The sequence below is a fragment of the Macrotis lagotis genome, chromosome X (assembly GCF_037893015.1).
Source record: "Macrotis lagotis isolate mMagLag1 chromosome X, bilby.v1.9.chrom.fasta, whole genome shotgun sequence".
Classification (NCBI taxonomy): domain Eukaryota; kingdom Metazoa; phylum Chordata; class Mammalia; order Peramelemorphia; family Peramelidae; genus Macrotis; species Macrotis lagotis.
The window spans coordinates 439,714,689-439,728,258 of NC_133666.1; the positions used below are offsets into that span (position 1 = coordinate 439,714,689).

The 13,570-nt window shown below is 35.1% G+C and overlaps 1 protein-coding gene across 1 annotated transcript in view; it reads left to right on the forward strand.

Annotated features, from left to right (window-relative positions):
• KLHL14 (kelch like family member 14) overlaps positions 1-10,804 on the forward strand; it is a 126,737-nt gene extending 115,933 nt beyond the window's left edge. Inside the window, exons 5-8 of the mRNA XM_074200155.1 lie at positions 3,382-3,572; positions 3,652-3,810; positions 5,993-6,150; positions 8,638-10,804. Coding sequence (XP_074056256.1) covers positions 3,382-3,572; positions 3,652-3,810; positions 5,993-6,150; positions 8,638-8,778 — 649 coding nt within the window. The 3' untranslated portion in view covers positions 8,779-10,804. The remainder of the gene's footprint in view (positions 1-3,381; positions 3,573-3,651; positions 3,811-5,992; positions 6,151-8,637) is intronic.
• Positions 10,805-13,570: the final 2,766 nt, after the last annotated feature.

Genomic DNA, 13,570 nt, shown 5'->3' on the forward strand with positions numbered 1-13,570 from the left:
AGCCCTAGTACAAAAGCAGGTTGTGGGCCAAAACCTATCACACAGAAGACTTATCTGGTAGAGATGGTTGAGTTGTCAATACAGAACTAGAGGGAAACTTGGACATTATTTTGCCCAACTTCCTCACATTCCAAATGAAGAAACTGACTTAAGATTAAAGCCTAGGTCATAGAAAATAAGTCACTAATTAGGGGCAGCTAGGTGGCCTGGTGGATAGAGTGCTGTGACTGCAGTCAGGAAGGCTCATCTTCCTGAGTTCAAATCTGACCTTAGACACTTGCTTGCTGTGTAACTGTGAGCAAGTCACTTAACCCTATTTGTCTCAGATTCCTCATCTGGAAAAAGGAAATCGTAAACCATTTTAGTATCTTTACCAAGAAAGCCCCAAATGGTATCACAAAGAGTTAGTCACAACTGAAAATGACTGAACCACAAGAAAACCTCATGCTTGAAGAGGGTAAATTCGTTCATACATAAGTACAGCATTGACAGATTCACCTCTCCCATTGAGATAGCCAACAGCTGGAAGTTAGTTTAATTTTTGTTTCTTCTAAAAGGCAAAGAAGCATGATATAACTCAGGATAAAACTCAGGAGGTTAGAATTCAAGTTTTGTCTCTAATCCTGATTAAATCACATCTATCCCTTGAACTTTAATTTCTTTATCCATAAAGTACTGTGACTTTCAGAAAGTTGATTATCTCTTTATAGTTATCTGAGGACATACCACACCTTTAAAGGACCCCAAATTGTCTCATTTCTTAATGAGTATGATATATATATATATATATATATATATATATATATATATATATATATATATATCATCAGTTCAAAGCTCTATACAGAGTAAAAATAGTGGTATCAACATCTTCCTATTTTTGGAGATGGAGATTGTTTTTATAGACAATTTTCTAACAAAGAAAACTTCATTTCTCTAGGGAGCAAAATCTTTCCAGGTCAAGTTTGAAAAATTATTATGACTTCTTTAATACTCACTATCTAATGGAGGAAATATGTAGACAACTATGTTGAAACAAGTTCTATATACAGGATGAATTGGGGTGGGCAGGAAGCAATCAACAGAGGGACAGCACTAGAATTAAGAGATTCAAGAAAAGGCTTCCTGTAACTAAAACTCAAAGAAACCAGCAGACAAAGATGAGGAGGAGAGCATTCCAGAAATGGAGAAGAGCTGATGAAAGTATGTAGATTCAGGAATTTTCTCCTTATATTAGATCTAAATCTGCACATTCTGCCTGTTTTATCTTATTTTGTTCCTTGAGGACAAAAGCAAATCAATACCTCTTCCATGTGAAAGTCTTTCAAATATGATATGATAGTTTAAAAATATGCTCTCTCTCGCCATTCCTTCTCTCCTCCAGGTTAATTATTCTCAATTCCTTCACCTATTCTCATATGTCACAATCTGAAGGATCTTCACCATCCTAGTTGCCCTTCTCTAGCTTCTCAGTAACTTCCCCCTGTTTATTTAAAACCTATATGTGGCATCATAATCCAATTAGCACCTAACTAGTTGGGGGGAAGCAATGGAAATAACATCTTCCTAGGTCAGAACACATTAAAGCACCCTATTATAACATTGACCTTTTTAAACTATTGAATCATAGTATTTCTTGACTTGCTATGATTATATTTTGTTTTATAATTTCAATTTTAGGTTTTCAATGTAATTTCAAAATTAGGTTTTCTTCTCCTTTAACATAACCCATGACAGATAGCTAAAGTGTAAAAAAACCATGATTCAGCAAGTCCTCTTCTCTTGTATCCTAAGTCATCTTACTCATTCCTAAATTCAAAGACTTTGTATCCTGCTCCCAAGAGAGACAGGCTATGTGTGAGAAATCAAGAATGGGTCAAGGAATCATCTTACTCATCTTAGAAACATAAAGTTCCTATTGAAGCTGGTGCTATTCTCTGTTTCCCAAGAATTTATCATTATTAGGACAGAAGATAGTTCACGTTGTTGCTTCTACCACCTGTGTGCTTACCTTTTCTGTAGTTCATATACAATCTTAAGTTAATATACTACAGGTCAGATAGCCTCATTAAGTCTGAGAGTCTCACACAGACACACACACACACACACACACACACACACAAACACGCTTAATTTCAGGAGCAAGAGAGAAATAGTCTATGAAGGGAGGAAGCTACTAGATAATGTTGATTCAAAATCCCTACTATGGAAGAAAAATAAGTTGTTGAAGAATGTTTTGCTTAGTCTGGCTCACTATCAGCTAGAGAATTAATTAGCCCTTATTTCACCTTGCCTTTGAGAACATGAGGCAGTAAGCCTAGTTAGCAACAGGTTTTGAAAAGAGACCCTTATGTTAGTCCTGAGTCATTTGTGAAAATTGGCCCCTGGATGAAAAGCCTTTGGATCAAAGGAGCAGGATTTAAAGAGCTAGACTCACTTACAAGAACAACCTAAGGGAAGTTGTTCTATTTGTAATACTGCACAGGGAAAAAAATAAGAAAATGATAATTGAAGAAAAATTTTGATGATGTGGTTCTCCTAGTAAATTGGGAACAATGACCCTTGAAGGACCATAAAGAAAGTGAATGTCAAGATAATTTATTATTGTTACATTATCTGCCTCGTTTTTCACTTTGTCTTCCTGAGCTCTGAAATTCATACAAGGTACCAGATGCCCCAAACATTAATGAACACCTTTTTCTCCTTTCAGAGAATAAAAATAGCTGAAACCAACAGCATGTAGACTTAGGTGAACAGAGATAGAAATTGGATTTCTGATTTCATTGGTAAAGTGAAATCCTGGGTGAGAAAACCCCATTTACCAATATAGGTCAGATCCTTTCTCTAAAACTAAGAGTCAGCCAATACTAAAAGAGAAGGGAATATAAATGCCCTCACAACATTCATATTCTCATAAAGGAGATGCATGCAAATTACTATATACGTAAAGGATATATGCATAGTTCATGAAAAGTAACTTCTGAGAGAGGGTCCTGGATAAATGGGTAGAGAGGGCAATGTACCTGGAAAGTTCATTTCCTTGAAAGATAAGTAACAGGCAATCATACAGCCAGGATGCTTGAGAAGACAGATTTGAACCCAGTACTTAATATCTTGGAGATGGACTTTCTGTCCTCCACACTACTTCCCTTAGATGGTTACAATGAAAATCAGAATTTTAAATTACATTTAGAAAACACATATGATAGCTACAAAAGTCATCATTTTTAATATGTGTACATATGTATAGTCTCCAAAAGTTTAGAGCCCTCTCTGAAGAGACTTCCCTCATCTGACTTAGCTGATTGGTCCACATAATTTTTCAAATAATTTTTCTCCATTATACTACTAACTTTCTGTGGGTTGCTCCTTTTATCTCAGGAGAGCCAGTTTCTACGCATGTCGCCTGGATAAGCACTTATATGTTATCGGTGGGAGGAATGAAACCGGATACTTGTCCAGCGTGGAATGCTATAACTTAGAAACCAATGAGTGGCGTTACGTTTCCTCTTTACCCCAACCTCTGGCAGCTCATGCAGGAGCAGTGCACAATGGGAAAATATACATTTCAGGCAAGTCCCTGATCCATATTCTGTTAGTAACCATGACTGCCAGCCGTGGTCCTCATTTTCACATCTGTTTATTTCACAGGGGGTGTTCACAATGGAGAGTACGTTCCATGGTTGTATTGCTATGACCCTGTTATGGATGTCTGGGCCCGAAAACAAGATATGAACACAAAACGAGCAATCCACACTTTGGCTGTAATGAATGATCGGCTATATGCAATTGGAGGAAATCATTTGAAAGGTCATATTTTTAATCACAATAATATTTGAGGTCATGCTTCTTGCTAAGGGGATGCTTATTAGCTAATCATAGCCAACCAAGTAAAAAACATGTTGACCAAATAAAATCTGCTTTGTGCAAATTAGCAGTACCCTTGAGCCTTTATTGGGTCTTTTATGCAGACAGAATTATTTTAATTTTAGGATAATACTGCACCCATTAAAGAAATGAATAATGAAATCCAAAGATAATAAAATGGGAGCCTTCATAACTCAAGAGCAAAAACGATTTCTTATAACCCTGAATTCAGTGAAATAAATTATTCCTTAGCTCCAAACTACTAGTGATTCTTTCTTCTATAAATTGTTTTCTAGGAAATGTAGTCAAGAGGAACTTTAGTCATAGCCTCACAGAGAAGCTAACCCCTGGTTTGGATATTTAAAAATAAGCATATTACAGTTTGGGTATTAAAAATGAGAATCCTTTCTAAACATTATTGAGCACATTATGCTCTCTGTGATTATCAAACTTATTTCAGAGACTATTAAATCTTTACTTTTGTTCATGATATAAATTTAACTTAGAGGGGAATTAAGAAGCTTAGTGACTTACATAGGGTCACACAACCAGAATGTGTCAGAGAATGCACTTGGACCCACATCCTCCTGACTCCAAGACCAGCTAGCTCTTTCTCTGTCCTATAAGCCTCAATTTGAGTATGTGTATATGGGACATATATACATGCATGTACTGTGTATCCATGTCTAATATTTTTATAATATATCATACAATTATGTAAATATATACTTTTATTGTTACATAATAGAAATTTTATATATATGCTAATTTATTTATTAGATATATAATCATGTAATATTATTGACCATTATGCCTCTTCTTACAAAGGAATGACCTTGTTCCCCAGTTTTTCATTAATTCCAGGAATTTTTGAATCAAACTTCATAATCTTTCTCGAATACAAGTTACAACTATGCCAGAGAAGTGTAAAAGTGGGGTAACATTCTTATAAAAAAGGATTTCTGAGTTTTCCTTTGCAAGCTGCAAGTAGTCAAAGGATATGAAGAAATAATTTTCAAAAGAAGAATAAGCAATCAATAACATATCAAAAAATTATCTAATTCACCAATGATGAGAAATATAGAAATGAAAATACTTCTCAAGTTTAATACCTCATACCTATCAAAAAATGAAAATAATAAAACTTGGAAATTGCCAATTTGGGAAGGGTTCTGGGGGAAAAAATTACACTATTAACTCTTTACTAGACTAATTAGTCAAGTTCTGGGAAAGAAATTTTAATTAAATCAGAAAATTTACTAAACTACTTATATCTTTTAATAAATCATTCCCACTTCTTGGCATACAACCGAAACAAATCAAAGGAATAAAGGTTCCAATTCTACTAAAATAGTCATAGAATCCCTTTCTATAGCAAGTAAAAATTGGAAATGTATGAATGTATGAATCTATGAATGTAATGGAATGTGATTGTTCTATAAGAAACAATTGACATGAGGAATTTAGAAATAAGAACAATTGTATGAACTGATGCAGAGGAAATAGAACCAGGACAAATACAAGGGCCAAGAACACACCTTTAACTTCTGCTACTAGGAGGCTGACCTGGTGCTAAGGATTTTGAGCTGCAGCAGGCTAAGCCAATACCAATATAAAGATTCCTCAGGAGAGGGTTGCCATTAGGTTGCCAAAAGTGGATCAAACCAATTCACATAAGAAACAGAGTTGCTCATCAGTAGTAAGATCAAGCCTGTGAATGGCCTCTGCACTTTGAGCCTAAGTAAGACAGAAGATCCAGCCTTGCAAACCAAAGCAAAAAAATGTCGATTTGTATACTAAAACTCCAATTATGTTAACAAAAAAAAAAACAGAAAAAAAATTAAAAGGTGGACAAATTCAGATTAATTTTAACAATCTTGATCTCAAAGAACCATGATGAAGTATGCTTCCCTTGCTCTATAAAAAAGTGAGGGTCCATGGGAACAAAATGTTCTATATACTAGTGGGCAAGGTCATCTTGTCATTTGGTTTTTCGTGTTTTGCTTTATTACAAAGGGGATAATAGCAGAAAATGATTATGGTATAAAAATTAGAAAAGCATTAATAAATGTTTTATTTGAAAAAGAGGCTGGGTTTTAAAATGGGTTCCCATCATGTCATTCAGGTTTCTCCCATCTTGATGTTATGCTTGTGGAATGCTATGATCCCAAGGGTGACCAGTGGAATATTCTGCAGACTCCCATTTTGGAAGGCCGAAGTGGCCCTGGTTGTGCCGTCCTTGATGACAGCATTTACCTTGTGGGAGGCTACAGTTGGAGTATGGTATGTATCTATATTTTGCCAGCATTCTCACAGCCTTCCTTATAACCAGAAACAGTAATGGTGCTTATTTTTGGTTGACTCCCCCCCCAAAAGATTGGCATTCTAGCCTCTCACACCGTTTTTTTTTTAAGGTTGCTTTATTTAGATTCAGTTTAATTTTGTAAAGTCATTAATTTTTGTTTCTTAGATTGTATCAGTTTCTATTTTCATTCCTTTTTACTATGATAAGAATATGATATGAAGGAATTTTTTTGTTGGGTATGTACACCATTTTTTAATTACATTAGCTATGCCAAGGCAAATATGCTGAGCTTACACATGACTAGATATTTATATGTGTCCAACTCTGTAGGTATACATAACTAACTGTTTAAAGCAAGGTAAGAGGCAAACTTCACAAAACTTAGGGAAGTGTTGTCAGTAAATAATTGTCCACTCCTTTCTACCCCCATCAACAAAAAAGAAGGTTCTTTATTGAGGAAGGGCAATTTTGCAGTCTGACCTCTAAGGTTGGTAAGGCAAATGAGACCAGTAACATTGTTCACTAGCTTAGATGGCTCCTCTAGGCTATGTGAATTGACTTTAAGGAAAATTAGGAAATTTATTTTGTTTTTTCCTCTCCATTTTTCAGCACTTCTGTAGGAATTTCACCCTGATGGGGTCTGGGAAGGTTATAACACACATGAAATGTAAATAACCAAGAGCCTGGGGGAGGAGGAGTTCCCTTCCAGCTGATCTGTCCCTCTTGCCCTGCCTCCCCAAAGTGGCCATAACACCTCTGGTGGGGTTAAGACCCTGAGGAAGTTGTAGCATATAAAAATACAATCAAGTGGAGAACTGAGACAAATATTCAGTTAATTCAAGATCCAAAACAGCTTTCAATTTAATCTTTTGAATATTTTTTTTTAAAAAAGGCAATTTTTGGCCTTGATTTTTTTTCAATATTTCAGCAGTTCATTTAAATAAGCTTTTCTTAAACACCCAGGGTAATGCAGACCACTGTTATAGATGGTAAGGCCCATCTATAACAGTCTTCTTACTTTCCTTGTGATCCAGACATACTGGCCTCCTTGCTGGTCCCTCACAACCCTTCATCTGTTATTCCTAAGCATTGTTTTCCCCCCACTGGCTTTGCCCTTAGACTGAAAGGTACTCCCTCCTTCCTTACCTTTACCTTTAGAAACTCTAGCTACATTCAGTACTCATTTCAAGTGTTACTTTCTATGGGAAGCCTTCCCTGATCTGCCAGTGAGTTCCTTCCCCATACTTGCGTGCACATATGTGTGTATGTGTGTGTGTGTGTGTGTGTGTGTGTGTGTATAAAGGGTAAGGAGAAAGCTGTGTATGTATGTGTGTGAATATGTATAGTATGTATGTATGTATGAATATAGAATACATATTTGTAATGTGTCCCTCCATCTATCTACATGGATGTATCCATGTGTGTCTCTAGTGCATGTCATAGATACCTCTACATGTGTTGTATGTATACAGAGTGATGTGAGCATAGGAGCCTATGCTGTGCATATTTGTACTGTGTGCATGTACACATTTGTGAATATATGTATTATATGCATCATGCACATGTGTGCATGGGTGAACTAGAGTAGTCCTTTATACATGATTAGTCATACATATGTATATCTCTGTGTTTATATATAGGGAACCTCTGTGTATATTATGTGATGCATGTATGTGCCATATACACATATATATAAGCTTACAATCACCAAAGTATGTATCTATAAATATATGTATTCATATATCCATGGGTGTATGTCCATACATCATACATGTGCTATACAGTATGCCCAGATATACACATGCATGTTTATACACATCTGGATATATATGAACATACACATACATACCCCTTTAGTGTCTCTATCATTAGAACAAAAGGTCCTTAATAGCAGGAGATGTTTCCCTCTATCATGGTAGATACATCACTTAATCATATGGTAATAACTTAATAAATACTTGACTAATAGTTTCAGAGAGATTTTTTAAAAGTTTTGTTGCCTCAAGGCTTGCCTTCCTGGTGCTTACAGTATAGTAGGGACATGTGAAACATAGATTACAACAGAATAATCTATTGTTGCATAAAACAGATGCAAAGTACATGTGAGAGCAGAGAAGCAGAATAGAAAAATTGAGTCAATAGTTATTTATTTTATCCATAGATATAGAGATGTGTAAATTGTTGTTTTTTCCCCAAGGGACAGTCAGATCAGTTTTTTCCAGTGAACTCACTTAATATGCCAAGTCATTAAATTAATATGACAATCAGAGAGTCAGCTAGGTGGCACAGTGGATAAAGCACCAGCCCTGGAGTCAGGAGTACCTGAGTTCAAATCCGGCTTCAGACACTTAATAATTACCGACTGTGTGGCCTTGGGCAAGCCATTTAACCATTTGCCTTGCAAAAACCTGAATTTGTACTTCTCTACAGCCAAGCTTCATTAAAGTCTTCTTATTGTTTTCCAGGGAGCCTACAAGTCATCAACCATTTGCTATTGTCCGGAGAAAGGAACCTGGACAGAGTTAGAGGGAGATGTAGCCGAACCATTGGCAGGTCCTGCTTGTGCCACAGTTATCCTACCAGCCTGTGTGCCTTACAACAAATAACACACAGGACATATTGAGTTGAACAAATGCCCCATTCTGGGAAGCAATGACAGGTGACACAATTATTTTAGTAGGGAAAATTATGTTCTACAGACACAACTTCCAAAACCCACCTTTGGGTTTAGATTGATGCTTTAAAGGCAAACTACAAAAAATAAAAATTCCCCAGTTTTGGACACATACCAGTCTTGTGAAGCAAGTAGCTAAAGACCACACCAGACCTTCCATGTTGACAGACTGCCACCTCAGGCTGGTTTTCACTAACTTGGCCCAACTTCACGGAAACTCCTCACATCGATCTTAACTTTGAAAAGGAGAAAGATAGATGTCTGAAGACTGCCCCAGAGAAATATAAGAGCATTATTGTGCATTGTAGTCTACCTGCATGTGATCCATTTTGACATTTTGGAGATGTTGTATTCTCTGAGTGCTTCAAAAATTCACCCAGAATCACATCAATGGCATCTTTGTCTGGTAATCCTAAACACTGATGATTACACAGACTCTGCAGGCCAAATAATTTTAGAAAAAGCACCCAAAGCTAACTTCTCTTCATCTACCACCAGTCCTACTAGCATCAAAAAGAAACTAAGCAAAGAGAAGGAAATGGCAAAGTAATATAGGGACTCTGTGAGAGATCCAGTAGTTATTGTACTTTGTTGTCACAAACTAGGCAGAGTTCCTATTGGTCCAAAAGATATGAATTATAGGTTGGTGCTGAAATCAGTTCCCTGAGAATTATACTCTCCCATTTTAGGACCACATAAGTAGTGAACACACCTGTTATTTGCTCCAAAAATTGGGGCCAGTAAATTTGGTTAACATGGATTCAGATGAGATGAGATTTTAAATTTTGACCCATGGGAAAATAAGTGCAGATTGTCCCCTGCATTTCAGAGACCAGGAGCTAGAATATTTACTGTTAAGTACAATCTTATTTGTTTCTCTGTCACTGAGAAACATAATATTTAAATGTTTTAAAAGAATCACAGCAACTTCCAATTATTTTATTTTGGTCCTCAAGAAAGGCATTAGACTACTCCCCTCCTTCAGCTGGCTGTGGAATAGCCCATGATTTTCCATCATTATTTGCCAAACTGGGCACATCCTTATTGCTTTCATTGGTAATGCTTACACACAGAGACAAAAAATTAAATTGTTTTCTTGGCAACTGCAGCAGTAGTAGCAGCAACAGGAATTGTGGGGGGGAAGCAGGAGTGAGAGAGTTTATATTTGTCAAATCAGAAGGGGCAAAATTGGTAAGAAAAGAAATTTTATTTTCAAGCTTTTAGGAGTCTAATAAAACATCAGTAAAAAGTAAAGCAAAGATATGGAAAGATAATGAAATGATTGAATCTTATGATAAATGGATTCTTTAAAAGCAGTGTGAGGCCACAAGTGGGTATGCCTTGATGGGACTCTCTTATTGAGGAACATGGAAAGATGGAGTAAAGGTGCTCAAATCTAAAACTGTTCCTACAGTAAAGTGCAATCGTAATTGTTTTTGTATTTATTTGTATGTTCAGATCCAAAGGATCCCTTGTAAAAAAAGATATCCAGTGCAATCAATTTCCATTTTTCCCTTGAAAGTATCTATATAGAGAGAGACAGAAAGGAAGAAAGAGTAACCAGTTATAGAGCTCCATATAAGAACCTTAGCTGATACTCTGATGAAAAGAAGGTTGGCCTCAAGGTCTTATAGAGTGAGCTGTCACCTAGTCCCTCTGAAATGTAAAATTTAGACTTTTAAAAGGATCCTTGTTGTCCTTTGACTGGTTCTTTGTCTTATTTTTCTTTTCAACCAAGATAAATTTTAGCATTTATGAGAACTGTATGTAAAACTTTCTGTCTTTCAGGAAGGCATGACCAAGGAAAAAAGTGATATAACTGAGTAAGTCACAGAGAATGTAAATTTTGTACAGTATTAGAATGTGTAAATGAGCTTGCTTGTAAGGGGAAAACTTTAAATAAAACTTTATGTACTAATTCAACTGTCTGCCATATTGCTACTTATAAAGCATATGTATAAATATCTACATTAAATTCTTTGGAAGTTTTTTTATTATGTAAATGTGTATTTTTTTAATTGTGTGGCAACTTTTAAATATGCTCCTTATCTCAACAAAAGTATCTAGTAAAGATAGGCCTCTGACTTAGGGCACTTTACATTTCCTAGAAAAGGAACTGAGAGATGAAAATTTGAGAGTCAAATATGTGTTTCCAAAGGGACAAAATAATGTTATGTTTTAGCAAATCCAACATCTATTAAGTACCTTCTGTGTGTAGCTGGGAATCCATAGAGGCTGAAATGACCAAGGGTTTATTTGCCCAACTTTTAATAAAAAAAAAATGATTATAAATGTTATATTTAATCAAATGCAAATTATATACTTGTACACCCTACTCTTTAAATTTCTGAAATATATGCAAACAATGAAACAGGATATGTTAAATACTCATACACAGTTTAATACACTGATTTAAGAAATTCCTAGAAAAGTCCTATGCAGGACATGGAGGAAAGGTGTGTAGAGTCATGAGGAAATAGGAGATTCCTTAAACAGGACAAAGAAAAACAAACTGAGGTCCTGAGAATCTCAGGAAATAAACTGATTGTGTAACCTGTTTTGTGCCCTGCCTTATAATTGTTCAATAATTAATAGTATAGGGGTTATTCACAGATTTTTCACTAAGTTGAATTTCTAGTTATTAAGTACTTCCCATTTTTTTCCATTTATGCATATATTTAGCAACTATTTATTTGTATATACTACATTCAATGTACTAGGATGGAGGACATACAAAATTATTTTTTATAGATTGTATTTCTGTCCTGAATTTAGAGACAAAGTCAGTGAATACCAAATATCTTCTACATTTGAATTACACTAGGTAGACAAAGCATTTATGCTACCTGCATGAGATCTGAAAGGTATGCCCCCATTTATTATGTGATCCAGCTAATTAAAAAATAACCCACATCCATTAGAGAGCAAAAATTTTTGGCATCAAAAATTGTACATTTTTAATAAGTAACATTAAAAATAATAAAATGGGGCAGCTAGGTTGCACAGTGGATGGAACACCGGCCTTGGAGTCAAGAGTACCTGAGTTCAAATCCAGCCACAGATACTTAATAATTACCTAGCTGTGTGGCCTTGGGCAAGCCACTTAACCCCATTTGCCTTGTAAAATAATAATAATAATAATTATAATGATAATAATTATAATGATAATAAAAATAAAATGTCCCTCATTGATAGGACCACTGTCCCAGGATACCAACATTTGTAGAGACCATGCTTCTGCCTCACAACAATCACTGTCACTTTTGGTCTCCTGGCCCCAGATGTTATCATCATTATAAGCCTTCTCTGAAGACTCCCAATAAACTTCAAATTAAGTTTCTATTACAATTAAGCGAAGACATTAAACTGAAGGGGTCTTTCAGTCCAGGACTGCCTTCAGAAAAATAGCATAGAGACAAACATAGCAGAGATTTCCCTTTTGCGTTATGCTCTTCCTTTTGTATCAACACTTTTTTTCCATGAAGATTTGTATAGCTTGTTCAAAGACAGCTGGTTCATATTTAGGACATCTTCCAAATACAAATGAAGTTCCAGAAAATCAGTTATCATTTATTAAGCACTTATTATGGATTATGTACTGGAAATACAAAGACAAAGGTGAAATAATCTCTGCCTTTAAGGAGTTTTTAATCAAGCAAGAAGAGACAACCTGTATGTATAAATCATATTATATAACCAGTATATAGTCTATTTATATTATCTATATATAATGCACACACACACACACACATAAACACACACACACACACACACACACATATATATATATATATACATATATATGTATATATATATATATATATATATATACACACACACACATACATCAGAGACCAAATAATAGTATCAGGGAATGAGGAATTAGAATTATCAGGAATTGGAAGCAGGGTTTCCCATAAAGATTGTACTTGAGCTAAACCTTGAAGTTAGGTCATTATTCCAAGAACCATTTGTCAGAAGCTGTGTGTGGCACATGCCACAAATAGGAGACAGTAAGTACAAAAACATGAAAGTGGCAATTGGTGTGTTGTGTATGAGGAACAGGAAGGGTCAGTTTTGCTGAACTATAGTGCAAGTTAAAGAATTGAGAAGGGCTTTAAAATTCCAAACAAGTATAAGTATAATGCTTATAAGTATTATATAAGTAATAAATTGTATTATTTATTGTATTGTATAATACAACATAATAATATTTTATAACTAATAAGATGCCAATAGACTTTATTGACTAGTGGGGTGACTATCAGATCAGAGATTCAGGAGAGCTTCTTCAGCAGATATGTGGAGGAAGATAGCACAAATCCAAGAAAGTACCCATTTTCAATGAGGAAAAATTACTGTGCTTAGCCTTATATTAATTAATTATTAAATATTAACTTGCTAGTAATGATTACATTTATATAATACTTTCATTTTTAAAATCACCTTCATTAAAAACACCCCTGCAAGTAAAGTAGTACAAGTATTACTATATCTATTTTATATATGAGGCAATTGGAACTCAAAGCTATAGTGATTTTCTTCTATAAATACTGAATATCCTTTTGAGAGTTTCAATTGCCTCATCTTTAAAATGATATTAAATTAAATGGTTCCCAATAACAACAATGCTTTCAATCTTTCAAGTTTTGGATAATAAATCCAGGATCAGAATAGACCTTCAAAAACTTGAGTGAGGAATTAATGCCTGAGAAATCTTGGTA